Source organism: Telopea speciosissima, chromosome 10 (genome assembly GCF_018873765.1).
Source record: "Telopea speciosissima isolate NSW1024214 ecotype Mountain lineage chromosome 10, Tspe_v1, whole genome shotgun sequence".
NCBI lineage: Eukaryota > Viridiplantae > Streptophyta > Magnoliopsida > Proteales > Proteaceae > Telopea > Telopea speciosissima.
In genome coordinates, this window is record NC_057925.1 from 15,023,135 (window position 1) to 15,037,957 (window position 14,823).

Sequence of the window (14,823 nt, forward strand, 5' to 3'; positions counted from 1 at the left end):
GAACCTAAGCCTGCCTCTGGCGGAGGGGGGTGTCCATGAGAGAGAATAAATCATTTGCCCGTACCAACAGGTGAACGTACATCTCAGAGCCAATCACATTTTAATTTTGTTTTCATAAAAACCCCTCCTCCCCTTGTAAATGGCAAAAATAGGACAGGTGATTTGCTCTTAGATGTACGTTCACCTATTGGTACGTGCAGAGGAACCGAACTCCCACAAGAACAGCTCACAGCTGTTCAGATGGAATCCACTCTATGGGACCCACATGGGGTGGATTCCATCTGAACGGTTGAAAGCCATTCTCGTATGTGAACGTGAGCCCAACTCATGCGGGGGAGGGTAGCTAGAGTTGAAGGTGGAGGTGGGGTCAAGGGTGGGAGTGGGTTTAGAGAAATAGATATCGGCAAAGCTGAAAACATTTCCGGTTTGGATGAAGACAGGCTAATAAAGGAATGCCAAACATAACCTTTGATAAAAATAATTTTAATCTCATGTTTTTACCGTCTTTTTTTCATTGTAAAACAAAAAAGCAAAGTCTCATAAAAAACAAGGGAAGTTTCTACCAAAAAATAAAAAACAAGGGAAGTGACATCATAAAAGAAATAAAAACGGATCATAATTAATCATTTCCAATGATGGTAAGACAACTCAAAAATTTACTACATATAAATTATAATAGTTAAATTTTACTTTATCTTTACAACCAAATTACTTGGATTCGAATAGGAAAAACATGCTTCTACCAAAAAACAAAAAAAAAGCAATAGGCTTCGTTCAGTGGACAGGGGCTTTGTTATTTGTTAAGTGGGCTCACCGAGTTGTTATGAGCTGTTCACTATTCAGGGCCAATCAGGGCTAGGCCAGGCTTGGGAAAACCCTGCCAAGGTCGGGCTGGGTTGAGGGTATGCTTGACCCTAGCAGGGTCAGGCTGGGCTAGGGTTTAGATTAAGGCTGCCAGGTTGGGTTAGGGTTAAGGCCAAGCCCAGCCCAGCCCGACCCATTGACACCCTATTACGCAATAATGATTTACTGAGAATTTCCATAGTTGACTCGACTCGTCTTCTAGAAAAACCTGGTGACTCGGCCTTGTCAAACCAAGTCAAGGCAAGTCATGGTTTTTAAAATTTTTAATACAATAAATATGTATAAATTATTAAAAAGTAAAAAAATACAGAAAAAAATATGAAAAAAAATCAGATAAAATAATGAATCACATATCAATGCATTTTGAGTTTATACCATTGAACAAGAGAAGGGAGTCGAAGAGTTGAGAGTTTCTTACTGTTTTAGAATATAGATTTACCATTTTACTCAACTCAAATTCTAAGTGAACGTGCTTATGGTTTTTTAAAAAATGACTAAACTTGTCGAGTTTCATGACTTGGATAAAAATACCGAGTCATACTCAGACGATTTATGACCTAGTCTTGCCATTTTTTACCTTGGCCTAGTCTACACGACTCTTGACAAGGTTTTCCAAAATTTTGACTCGACTCGGGTGACTCGTCCCAATCAAAACCCAGTTTTCCAACTATGAGAATTTCCTGTGTTATTTTTATATTAATTTTGCTTCCTTCGTTTGACTTAAATTCTAAGCAGACAATAAAAATAAATAAAAAAAATATATCAATTGAAAAATCAAAACAATTGCTATTGTAGGAGCTTAATTTCGTTAGCTTATAAGAAAGAAATGGTAGAAAAATCAAAACAATTCATGTACAGCTAGAAAATGGTCCAGATTGGCCACATGTCAAATGCCAGACTTAAATTCATCCATATACCCTCCCCATGTAGTGGTGGATTCACTGTATTTTTTAGTTAATTAATTATTTTTAGAGAACTTTCATTTTTCATTGGATTTTCAAAGCCTTATTTTGCCATTTGGCCAATTCCATTTTATGTTCAAACATGACATGCAAATAGAGAACTTTCTGGCAGATATTTGCACGTCTAGAGACTAATTAGAATAGAAAAAATTCCAAAACATTCCAAAAAGGAAAGAAAAAAAAAAAAAAAACCCATAACTGCAAATACATGTGTGGTCCTTAATCAATTTTTTTATTCTTTTCCCACCATTCCCTTATTTTTTTGGAGAACATGTTGTACTAGGAACTCTCACCGGTCAACAGGATTTATTCCTTGTTTGAGTTTTTAAATAAATATCAAGATTCTTTCTCTTTATCTAGTGTAGAAGTCTTTTCTTCTTAGGAGTTCTTCTTTCCAATGGAAATCTATACAACCTAAGAATCCAACAGATTCAACTTGTCTTGTCTTCAACTATTCGGCTCTATTGGTTGCTAGGGGTACACAGGAAAGGGAAGTGACATTAAATCAAAATTAAAATGAAAATTTTTGTAATCATTACCCAGCAATATTGTGTAACTAACTACTAAACATTCCAAATGTGGTTACTAAATCTTACTTCATTTTGCGATCATATTTCTTGGATTTAAGAAGGAAAATAATTGATTCATTTAAAAAGTTTAGTTACGGTATCTAGTAAGAGTTAAAAGTTACTACATAATCATGATAACACAAGTTTCAATTTTTTTTTAATAGAAAAAACTGATTTCTTTGTCCTTTCCTTCCCTTCGATCGGGCTCCTCTCCAACACACCCCCAAGTTGGATGATGTCCAACGTATTCCCAGAGGTCGACATGTGGCTGAAGTGCCATTCAAATGGCAAGGATGGATGCACACACTTGAGCTGGAAATCTTTCTCTCCATCGCATGTGCACCATGCTCAGATGTATGCATCCATCCTTATCATTCGAATGGCACCTTAGCTACGTGTCGACCTCTAGGGGTGCGCCGGACATCTTCCAACGCACTCCCACGTCATAGAGGAGCCCGATCCCCTTCCTTACAACCATAACGAGCCTTCTTGTTTTGTATCATCTAGGCTCTATTAGAGGTACAAGTTTGGCCATGTGGCCCCAAACCCCCATCGGGCCGAATAGGGCCTAGATTGAGATACCTGACCCTAAGGGCAGGTCAGGGCTGAAAATTTCTGGCCCTGAGTCAGGGTTGGGTCAGGCCAAGGTTGAGGCATAGGGCTGAGCCCACCCGGCCCAGCCCGACCCTGTTTTAAGTTGTACTATAATATATATATTTATATATTATAAACTTTAAATGTCACACATATTTTGTTGTATAATATATTACATATGAAGATAATAATTGAATATAAATCATTGCGGTGTTATTTTATGTAAAATTGATAGTTTTCTCCTCGACCCAACCCAACTTAGTCCAGTCCATGCATCTCTCCCTTCCCTCACAGTCGGATTGGGCTGAGCCTGGGCCCAGCTAAGGGACTCAAGGTTGGGCTAGGGTCTTAAAGAGCCTGGCCCAACCCGACTCTGTTGCAGCCCCCGGCTCTATACAGCTGCAAGTAAAAGGGTAGGTGAAAAAGTGAAATTTGTCTAAAATAGAAGAATTTTTTTTTAAATCACTTCCTTGAATGATTGTGTCACGATTGTGTCACCTATTTAAAATTCCTAGTAATTATACTTTGAGATAGAATTTTTACTTAAATTTTCAAATCCAAGAGATTTGGTTGCAAAGTAAACTAATATACAATAACAAAATTTAGAAAGATTTGGAATTAGTGACCATCATGTAGGTAATGATTCCAAAAGTTTCTTGTTTAGTTTTGATTTAATTTCACTTCCCTTCCATGTAGACGAGCCCTCCAAACACTGAACTTCTTTGCAGTGGTCGACTCACTGGTCCCCCAATGATTGCTGATTACAAAATATGGTTCTTCAATATCTGAGAGGGAAGTCTTATCTGCAAACAAGGGAAGACTTTCAGAACCCAGGAAGCATTTGGCCTCCCACTACTCTTATTCTTCATTTCTCAGTCAATCGGGTATATATTTGAAGACAGGCAATGATGGGTTGTCTGAGTTTCTTTAGTCCCTCTTGGAGAAGAAGACACAAGAGGGACTCATTTTTTGTTGCTGTTTGTTTCCTCTGTAGATTCAAAATCAGAGAAAGATGGGATTGTGTACTGAACTTAACATTCTCTGTCTCTTTGGGCTATGGCTGATGCTGCTTCTTGGGCTTTCTTCTTCACTTCCCTTATGCACTGACTCAAGTGGGTCTCTTTTCCTTTGCTTTGTCTTCTTTAACTTTATTTGTTTTTCCTTATACACCCCTTGTCTAAGGCTTGTTTGCAATTCTGAATCTGAATTCTGAGTTTCTCAAATTGTAACAGCTGCACCTCTTACTCCAAAGCAGCCTCTTACCTTCTGCCCTTATAATGGGAAAGTCTGTTGTAGTTCTTTCAAAGATTTTCAGTTGCAGAGACAGTTTCAGTCAATGAACATCTCAGATCCTGCCTGTGCTTCTATTATGAAATCAATTCTCTGCGCGGTAAGCCTTCCATAACATGCCCATGATTAATCCTATACTTTGTTCTTTGAAATACATAATGGACATGCTGTTATGTATCCAATAGCTTCTTGGTTACATTTTTTAGTTGGTCATTTGACTGTCATATTCCTAATAATTCAGATGTTTATGATTTGCAGAATTGTGATCAATTCGCAGCCCAGCTATTTGAAACTGGTTCTAAGCCAACTCGGCGAGTTCCTGTTTTATGCAACTCCACCATTTCAGCATGTTCAACTCAATCTAGCAGTGCAGCAAATAACTTTTGTGGAAAGGTCTGGGATACATGCTTTAATGTGTCCATGAATTATTCTCCTGTCACTCCTTCACTTGAAGATAGTTATGGAGAACCCTCTAGTTCCACTTTTTCTAAACTAACCGATCAATGGAATTCAAAAAGTGATTTCTGCGAAGTACATGGTGGAGCTTCTGGTTATGATTCAGTATGTTTTGCTGGTGATCCTGTTTCACTAAACAATAATTCTACTGTGATTCCTCCCAGTGGTTTATGCCTTGAGAAAGTTAGTAATGTAACTTACACTCATATGGTTGGTCATCCTGATGGATCTAACCGCGTTTTCTTAACTGATCAAATAGGTAGAATATGGTTGGCTACTGTTCCTAAAATGGGATCTGGGGAAACATTAGTACCTACTCTGTTTCTTGATTTATCAGACAAAGTTTATTCTGATTACCTGTTAGGGTTAATGGGTATTGCATTTCATCCCAACTTTGTCCAAAATGGTCGATTCTTTGTTTCGTTCAACTGTAATAAGACTAAATGGGGTGGATGTTCTGGGAAGTGTTCATGTAATTCAGATGTCAACTGTAATCCTTCAAACTTTACTTCTACTTATGGGTTTCCTCCATGCAATTACTATTCTGTTATCTCAGAATTCACTGCGAATGGCACCGCATCGGCACCTTCATTGGTATGCTTCCTAACTTTTTTTTTTTTTTATGCATCTGTTATACTTATAGTTACTCCTACTAATTGATTCTTATTAATAATGGTTTTTTCAGGCAACAGTGGGTAACCCACTAGAAGTTAGAAGGATATTTTCTATGGGTCTTCCTTTTGAAAATAATCATGGGGGTCAGATTCTCTTTGGACCTTCGGATGGATATTTGTACTTAATGATGGGAGATGGTGGTGGTTATGGTGATCCTTACAATTTTGCCCAAAACAAGAAATCTTTGCTTGGAAAGATTATGAGGTTCAATGTGGATGAGATTCCAAGTGAGTAGTAGTATATCATGGTAGAATAGCCTTGGGAGCTTGCTTTTGTTTCCTGTTTTTAGAACAGTCTTTTGCTTCTTTATTTCATTCTGTTTCACTGAATTTAATTTCTAGGTCATTCTTTTCACATGCTCACTCTTGTATTTTCAGGTGCAACACAAATAAATGAACTTGGTCTATGGGGAAATTATTCTATCCCCAAAGACAATGCAGTTTATGAAGACTATGAATTACTACCTGAAATTTGGGCTTTGGGACTAAGAAATCCTTGGCGTTGTGCTTTTGATCCAAAGAGGCCTTCCTATTTTCTCTGTGCAGATGATGGCGAGGTTCACAGATTTGATTTCTTCTACTTGTCTTGACATGATTTAATCATTTTTTCAGCTCAGTTTCATATTTAGTTCATCAGAATTCTAATTTCTTAGTTGTTAAGTCTACAATATTCATGTTTACAAAATCATTGAAATCTTACAGGATACCTATGAAGAGGTGGATCTTATCACAAAGGGTGGAAACTATGGATGGCGTGTTTATGAAGGTCCTGTCCCTTTCAATCCTTCTCAATCTCCTGGTGGAAATACATCTGCCTACTCAATAAATCCCATCTTCCCTGTAATGGGATATTACCACTCTTCTGTAAATCAGAACCTAAATTCAAGAGGGGCTCCAGGAGGGGATTCAGGAGGGGCGGCGATCATAGGTGGCTATTACTATCGGTCATGGACCGATCCATGCATGTATGGAAGGTGAGTTTGGGTGTTTTCTATCTATCCTACTTGGTTCATTAAGAACACAAATAGATTCTGTGTATTCATTTTAGTTATAAATTGAGTTTCAGGTACATATATGCAGATTTTTATGGGGAAGCTATATGGGCTGGAACTGAAAACCCAGAGAACAGTGGAAACTTCACTAGCAACCTGATTCCTTTCGGTTGTGCTTATGACTCCCCAATCCAATGTAGTATCATTCCAGGAAGTCCTATCCCTGATTTGGGTTACATTTACTCAGTTGGGGAGGATAACAATAAGGATGTCTATATTTTCACCAACAGTGGTACATATAGAATTGTTGATCCCAGTCGCTGCAACTACATTTGCTCGAATGTTAATTCAGCTGCAGTTGCTGGTCCCTCAAATTGCCGTTAATCTGGGAGCCTATTGCGGAGACAGTATTATAATCTGGTGCTTTTATTCTCTCTATTGATTGATGCTTCTACTGGGGCTTATTTTTTGAGCTCTTAGCTGATGAGCCTGATGTTCTTGTCTGTCTATTTATTCTCTCTATTTGGAAACAATTCAAATCAGTTCATTTACAGCTAAGGGAGGATATGAGAATCTAACAGGAACCCTCACCAACCTCATTGCCCAACTGATAACTATGAGTGTTAAGTCTCCCCTTTACATGTAATCTCTAAAGCTTTCTTCCTTGTTGTAGAGAAAAGAATCTCTTCTTATATACCCTTATTTTGTAGACTCATTGTGTTTGGATTATAACAGCAGAATTCTTCCCCAATGGCTCTATACTAGAGAGTGAAGTTTCCTCAAAAGCCTAAATTAATGTCATTAAGGTATCAGAGCCTATTGGATAGTTTGTGAGAGATATTCTTGTGAAACCACCTATTTTGGTGAGTTCTTTTGTTATGCAAGAAGGGTTGTTTTCTTGATGCTTGGTAGTCTCTAGCATTGACTAGAGAAGATTGTAATCTCATTATTTATAATAGTGATGTATTTATTTGGACCGAGTCCCATGGCTATTCTCATTCATATTGGAAGGGGTTTTTATGTTAAAAATTGATGTGTTCTTTTTTGGTTTGCCTGATTTGATTTATCTGTATTATTACATTTGAGGGTTTTAATTTTCTCTGCATCTCCATTAACTTGTGCAAAGTTTGGGAAATGATGTGTTTTCCCCAAAAATTAGTATCAATGCAAGGTTCTTATAATCGATTTAACCAATTGCGCTTTTATTTATATGCAACTTGTCACATATACTGTTAGAACATTCAAGGGTTTTATCAAACCCGAATCCGTCCCCATACAGATCTCTAGAACACGATTAAATCAAAATAAACAGGGAAAGCAAAGTGAACCTGGCACCCACTTATGCTGATGAAGAACAGATAAGAACACCTCCATAAGCAGCATCGATCTGTCGGAGAATGAATGCAATCCACGATGGGGATCTTCTGCCGTCTCCTAAACTCTCCCACAACTCCCTTTCTTGTGGAGAAAAGAGAAAAGAGAATAGTGACTGTAGAGACCCCTCATCATTAGTATTTATAATACTCTCCAACCCTAACCCACTTCCACAATGGGCCAGGCCGGTCCGGTCCATCTCAATAAAATAGTAGCAGGCACGTCGGCCCTTGTATTTCTTGATCCCCATCAATGATCGACCCGATAATTAAATAAGCCCATACTCGTCGTATTTTGGGAAAATCCTAACAATCTCCCACTTGGGCTACATTTATTATAAAGTTATCATTATCAGATGTGGCCATGGGATCTCAATACAACAATAATGCTACTAACCTTAATCCAGTTAGCAAATACATCGATGTCGAGCAACAACAGAGAAAACACCTCAACATATGGCATATCACTTTTTGTCAACTACAAACAAAGATCTACCTACTAACATGAACCACCTTGAGATAATTTGTACAAGGAATGGCATACATGTTTGTGATCACATAAATATCATCATCATTCATTGTGGGTCTTCGAACGTATCATGAGCATCGTACGACTCATGGATTACCTTTGACCATCGACATGATTCGTTGATAATCGAACGACTTGGTTTATCACCAATCGAACATCCATGGCTAGAAATAGCCAAATGACTTGGCTTGTCACCAATCGAACATCCTTGGACCAAAAGGCCCTCAACACATCAATCATATGCATGCATGCAGATGCTATTAATCACAATGAACAAAAGCACCACAATCGAAACGAAAACATAATAATCATGTAAAGAAGCACTCCCACTGATCAAGAGAATCGAGCAAACTAAATCGATCAAGTCTGAAAGTAAAAATGTTCAAACCACACATCTCGGTGCAAAGTAATAAAAACCGTCAAACTATTCGAACTGATTACTTCTTTCGTTCTCAGTCAAGTTATCATTCTCAAGATTCTTTCTTCCTTTCTTTTTTTCTTTCTTGTGCACAATTGGATATTAATTCCTCCAAGGGTATAATCGTAGTTTATTAAGTGCATCAATTTCTTTAACATGTTCTTCGTGATTTTATTCGCTCATTCATTCCTCTTATTATTCATTATTTTATTTCAGTGTTTGGCTTTATCTTTTCATATTAATAATACATTTTCAATCCATGCCACCGAAGTAGCTTCCGTCAAATGGCTCAAGGCCGGTTATACCCTATAGGTTACAAATTATTTTTAAAACAATCTTTCATCGTTACAATTCTTATTGATAGATTATTCGTCCATAGTTCATTATGCTCGTTGGTTAACCGTCAGTTACCATAATTATTCACTTATTATTTCATCTACCATAATAAGTTATTATTCATCATCAGCATAATTTCCATCAAAATATAGAAGCAAAACATCATAATATTAAGAGTAAACTTCTAGTAGACCCCCTGAGGTTTGCAGACATGTCATGTAGCCCCCCTGAGAACTAAAATGTTACATACGGATCCAGAAAACGAATGGAACACTCGTCCCGTTCGAGTCCACAATTAAGTGATGATGTCATCCTTTTATATCCCAAAAATACCCTTATACATGTTTGATGAAAAAGTGAAAAGATGGAAATTACGTTTATATCCTTCTATCTTCTTCAACCTTAGAAAAGAAGACGAACTCAAAGAAGACCGTTTCAAAGAAGACCGTTGGAGGAGTTGAAGGCGATTTGATGAAGAGCTTCTCTATTTAAACGCATCTGTCCATGTGAAATCTGGAGCTCCTCTATGTTAACATCATTTGCCCCATGTAAGATCTGAAGCTCCCTATGTGTAAATTTGCCCCATGTGAAATCTTCAGACCGTTGCAAAGCTCTGACTTCTCTCTTCGGTCACTGAAATTTCGACGATAGAAGAGTCTTTAAGGTGAGTAAAGTAAATCCATTAACCTCTATTCTTCCTGCAACTTGATTTCTGTTGTTTATCTCTGCACATCAACCGTAAGAGAAGAGAATGGAACCCTAGCCTATAATTTTCCCCAACTGAGAAATAAAATTTCCTGGTTAATATTATCTTCTCATTCCAGATTTTTTGAATTTTTTCTACTTTGATTCCATCGACTAGAGTGAAACCGGAATATATTCTTGACACTTTGATTTCTGTTGTTTATCTCCCTGCACATCAACCGTAAGAGAAGAGAATGGAACCCTAGCCTATAATTTTTCCCAACTGAGAAATAAAATTTTCTGGTTAATATTATCTTCTCATTTCAGATTTTTTGAGTTTTTCCCACTTTGATTCCATCGACTAGAGTGAAACCGGAATATATTCTTGACACTTTGAATTTTTTTCACTATTGCAGATAAGAATGGCCTTAGTTTCTAGTACAAATAGTACCTCAGGTTATATCACATTTGAGAACAAGAAATGCTATTGTGGACGTAGAGCTATAGTGAAGATATCGGAATCGGAGAAAAATCCAGGAAGGCTATACTACAAATGTGAAGTGGATGGCTGTAACTTTTGGAAATGGGTGTACCCAAATGACGCTCCAACAAGGTCAACTCCCTTGATAGAGTCAGTAAGGAACAACCCTGTTGCTAACAACCTTGTGGTTGGTGGAAGTAAAAATGAACTGTTCCAATTGAAGAGCACAGTGAATCAAATGCACAAGATGCTTGTTGTAATCATGTTTGTTGTTCAATTTATATTAGTGTTGTCTGTTATTAACTTTGTAGTGATGATTATAAAATAATAGATGGAAGTTTTATTACATTTTGTTTGATGTTCTATGGATTGGATTGTCAAAGATAATAGGTGGTAGATCCCTAGTAGGTACATCTGAATCCCTTCAAAGGTTTAAAAACTAACAACTAAAACACCACCAAATAGGAGCCAAGCTTCACACCTCAAAACCACAATGGATTTGGCTTCTATGGGTCATGGCTCAGAGCAATTCTCACCCAACTCATGATCACTATCCTTCCAACTTCCCTGAGAAGACCACCACCACCAACCAACAGCTGCAGCAGCAAGCAAGCAAGCTTAAAAATTAAAAAAAAAAAAAAAAACCCCAACCAAGCAAGCTGCATAAGCAACAGCAAGCAAGCAAGCTAAAAAAAAAAAAAAACTAGCCAAGCAAGCTGGAGTTGCAGCAGGCAAGCTAGCAAGCTGAAGCAGCAAGCAAGCTACAGCAGCAATAACAAGCAAGCTACAGCAAGCAAGCAGCAACAGCAAGTAAGTAGCAGCAAGCAACAGCAGTAAGCCAGCAGCAGTAGCAGCAATATCCCTGTTGAAAATAACTAAAAAATAAAATCATAGTAATATGCATTCAATCCCATGGGAGCACTTGATTTAACATCATCTATCACACCCAAGTGTTAATACAAATTCTGAAAAAACATCCACTTCAAAGTACCACAACCAATCCAAAGTACATATTACAAACACAACATCCACTTCAAAGTCATAATACAAACAACCCCAATAAAATTCACTACAGCATAACACTAAACTAAATAAAAGAAAGTCTCAATTCTTCTTCTTTGCTGCCTTTCTCTTTTCTCTAATCTTTGCTGCAGCTGCATCCATCTTGGCTCGTGTCTTTGCTTGGCTACTCTTCACAATGATAGCTGAAGAAGACTGTGACCTGGTCACTCTCTGAGAGTTGCTGATATCACCCTGGCTCATATTATCATGAGTTCTCTACATAAGCAATAAATATATATGGTTAGTTAAACATGCAAATACAGGTGTGACATGTATATATTGAAGCATAAATAGTTATAGTTATACCTTCACACCAACAGTCCGACTAGTAGATGCCCTGCTGACCTTTACTGGAGGACCCTTACATTTTCTCTTATTATGACCTACCATGTTGCATCTGCTACATCTGAGGCTTGTTGATCTCTGACTGGATTCCCCAGTAGGTGCTTCATCAGGATCTTTTCTCCTACTTTTTGTTGGTCTACCTTGAATCCTCCTCAGCCTTGGAGGCTGAACCACACCAACAGGACCATCTTCTCTCAAATCAGTCAAATCATCTAGAGGATGGATCATCTCCCTATATGCTTCCATGTATTTCTCCACAGTGTAATATGCATCACAGTAGTCTTCAATTCGATACCTCCTTATTGCAATTGCTGATGCAGCATGCTTGCAAGGTAGTCCAGTGACATCCCAAACCTTACAAGTACATGACCATTGTCTCAATTTCACCACACACCTTCCAGTAAGCTCAATTACCTCAAAATCATCATCAGCACCACCATAACTAATGCAGTCCCTTGATGCTTCTTGGATTTTGATTATTTTCTTCCTCACCATTGGTGTAAGTGTACCCTGGAAGCTTTGACCCTTTTGAAACTTGTGATGCATTCTATCCATGATTTTCAATCTAAGGGTATCAATCAAGGTGAGAATGGGTTTTGTCCTGATGGTGGATACCCATTGGTTAAATGACTCTGACATGTTGTTGGTTATATGGTCGCTCTTCGCTCCAGTATCAAAAGCATGTCTAGCCCACATGCTTTTGGGATCTTTCATCAACCACTCATATGCTGTATTATCCATGGTTCTGATGTCATTCATTGCACTTTCAAACTGATTCACAGTACATACTGAAGATGCAGTCCAAAAGTGTTTCCTAAATGCATCACCTGGATATTGTTTTTTGAAATTCTGATAGAGATGGCGACTACAACACCTAATGTAGGCATTAGGAAAGACTGAAGCAATAGCATCTCCTAGACCCTACAAACATAAACATGCATTTTATATATCAGTTACATACTCTATTATTATACATTATTAACCAATTGACATGATTTAATAAGAAAGTATAGTATACAAATCTTTTGTTTATCTGACATGAAAGTCAACATCCTATTAGCATCATCTGGGTCTATGATATCATGTAACAGATTCAGAAAAAACAGCCAACTTTCTTTGCACTCAACCTCCACTACAGCATATGCAATAAGGAACAGCCCTTTGTTCCCATCCACTGATATAGCAGACAGTAACACTCCACCATAACTAACCTTGAGGTGGCATCCATCAAGACCTATAAATGGTCTGCACCCCTTCAAGAAACCCCTTGCACATGCTCTGAAACAAATAAAAACTCTCAAAAACATAGGATTGACTGTGTCCAACTCATGCTCTTGTATACTCTCATACTCTATTATGAATTTACTCCCAGGGTTTTTCTCTAGAACCAATCCACCATATGCAGGTAACCGAGCATAGGATTTTGCATAGCTACCTTCATTGATTTCTTGAGCAATCCTACATGTCTTGTACACCCGTTGGTAAGAAAGTTGAATATGATATTTCTGAAGCAGAAACTCATTAATGGCACTGGGCTTCATTTCATGATCAGCCTTGATAAGAGGAGTAATTTTTTTTTCAACCCAACGAATTGTAGCATGCTTAATTGACTGTTTCCTTTCACAGATGTGCTTACTTTCATAAGACTTTATCTTGTATGTCACACCATCAACAATGGATAATCCATGGATTCTCCAAATACAACCCTCTGTTGCACATTCTACAGTCACTCTAGTTCTCTCATTTCTCTTGAATTGCATTTGAAACCCCTCTTGCACCACAAAATCTTGGAGGGCAGCTCTGAACTTGGTCACATTATCAAATAACCTAACTGCAATTTCACTTTTCCTTCACCTTCATCTTCATTTACATTTATATTGGAAAACTACCCATAAAATTCTTCAGAATCATACCCATCTAAATCACCATCACTCAAATCTTCTTCTATTTCATATTCTACATCATCTTCATCACTTGAACCATCTTCTTGTTCACTTTCTTCTTCCCATTCATTGTCACTATTCTGTGCCCATTCATCATCAGTACCATCACTCTAGCTATCAACATCAACATCTTTAGTCAAACCCATTCTGGTACATGGTACTTTCTTAGCAACCTGATTACTATCCTTCAACCCCATGGGAGTTGCATCAGTTCTGTTAGGGCTCCGTGTATATCCAATGGCAACATTACTAGCCCTTGAATTATCATTACTAGTAGGCTGAGCATTTGCAGTAGCAGTAGCAGTCCCATTACCACTACAAGTGGCACTAGTAGTAGCCCTACATACAACTGGACCCCTTCTCACTGGTTGTTTTTCCCTTCTAGCTAACCGAGGTTGTTCTCTATAAACAATGTGATTGGGATGCCCATTGATTGTATACACTCCTTCAGTTTTAGACAGCCTATGTTGCACATCATAAACAAAAAATCTAACTGGATTCACCCCAAATTCATCATATATGTTATAGACCTCTGCATCATTTGTTAACAATTTTCCATTATTATTTGGGAGTATGGTTTTCACCTTAAAGGTCACATCATGTCCTATGGGGACATGTTTGATTACTCCATTATATATGTCCGAGATCATGTCCAAGTAGCCATATGTATCCTTGTCAGCAAATTTTGTTTTCTTCACCATATACCAATTGTACTCAACTTCATGTAACACAGACATTGTTGTACAATTGACAAAGTGAGCCCAAATATGTCTCCTGCAATTCTGCAAAGCACAAACCATATATAACTAGATACTCTATAACTTTTAATCTAAGCTTACAACATCTCTTATTCTAATTTTCAAGCTTTTCTTTAAAATTTAGCCTTTTCATGCTTTTATCCATTGCCTTGGTCATTTTCTAATGGCAGTAAATATAATAAGAAGCCAACTGGGAAAAGAATCAAGTACTGATAATCACCCAATGATGCTAATTATTTTTTCAAGGATCCCCATAAGCCTACTTTCACACTTTGCAATACTAGGGCAGCAACTGCAATTGGTTGAAAGGGTTGAAAGATCAAATGTTTCCACACCGCAAATTGCTTTTTTAAGTCTGAAATTTATTATGTGCCTCCGTAGTGGGGTCGGGTTTGTAATTAGAACCAATGTGCTCGTGGTCTGTGTCTAATTAAAACCTAGGTGTAGGCATTGCTGCTTTTGGGGTTATAGATGAGGGCTGAGATGATCCAAA

At 37.8% G+C, this 14,823-nt stretch overlaps 1 protein-coding gene and 1 long non-coding RNA gene across 2 annotated transcripts; one reads left to right on the forward strand and one right to left on the reverse strand.

Moving 5' to 3' along the window:
* Positions 1 to 3,759: 3,759 nt before the first annotated feature.
* Positions 3,760 to 6,788, forward strand: LOC122643310 (HIPL1 protein-like). The gene is made up of 8 exons (XM_043836944.1): positions 3,760 to 3,873; positions 3,984 to 4,101; positions 4,222 to 4,379; positions 4,538 to 5,329; positions 5,421 to 5,637; positions 5,788 to 5,966; positions 6,112 to 6,383; positions 6,476 to 6,788. The coding sequence occupies exons 1-8, from the start codon at positions 3,760 to 3,762 to the stop codon at positions 6,783 to 6,785; spliced, it is 2,160 nt and encodes a 719-aa protein (XP_043692879.1). The 3' UTR covers positions 6,786 to 6,788.
* Positions 6,789 to 10,682: 3,894 nt separating this feature from the next.
* Positions 10,683 to 14,561, reverse strand: LOC122641978. Its single transcript, XR_006329998.1, has 3 exons — positions 14,551 to 14,561; positions 11,249 to 11,253; positions 10,683 to 10,762 (listed from the first exon to the last, which is right to left on the reverse strand). It is a non-coding gene; the product is annotated as an uncharacterized LOC122641978 (long non-coding RNA).
* Between the last annotated feature and the right edge of the window lie 262 nt (positions 14,562 to 14,823).

Coding starts and splice junctions, on each gene's coding strand:
- LOC122643310 (XM_043836944.1), top strand. CDS start 3,760: ATGGTTCTTCAATATCTGAGAGGGAAGTCTTATCTGCAAACAAGGGAA. Junction 4,102..4,221: donor TCCCTTATGCACTGACTCAA/GTGGGTCTCTTT, acceptor AAATTGTAACAG/CTGCACCTCTTACTCCAAAG. Junction 5,330..5,420: donor CCGCATCGGCACCTTCATTG/GTATGCTTCCTA, acceptor TGGTTTTTTCAG/GCAACAGTGGGTAACCCACT.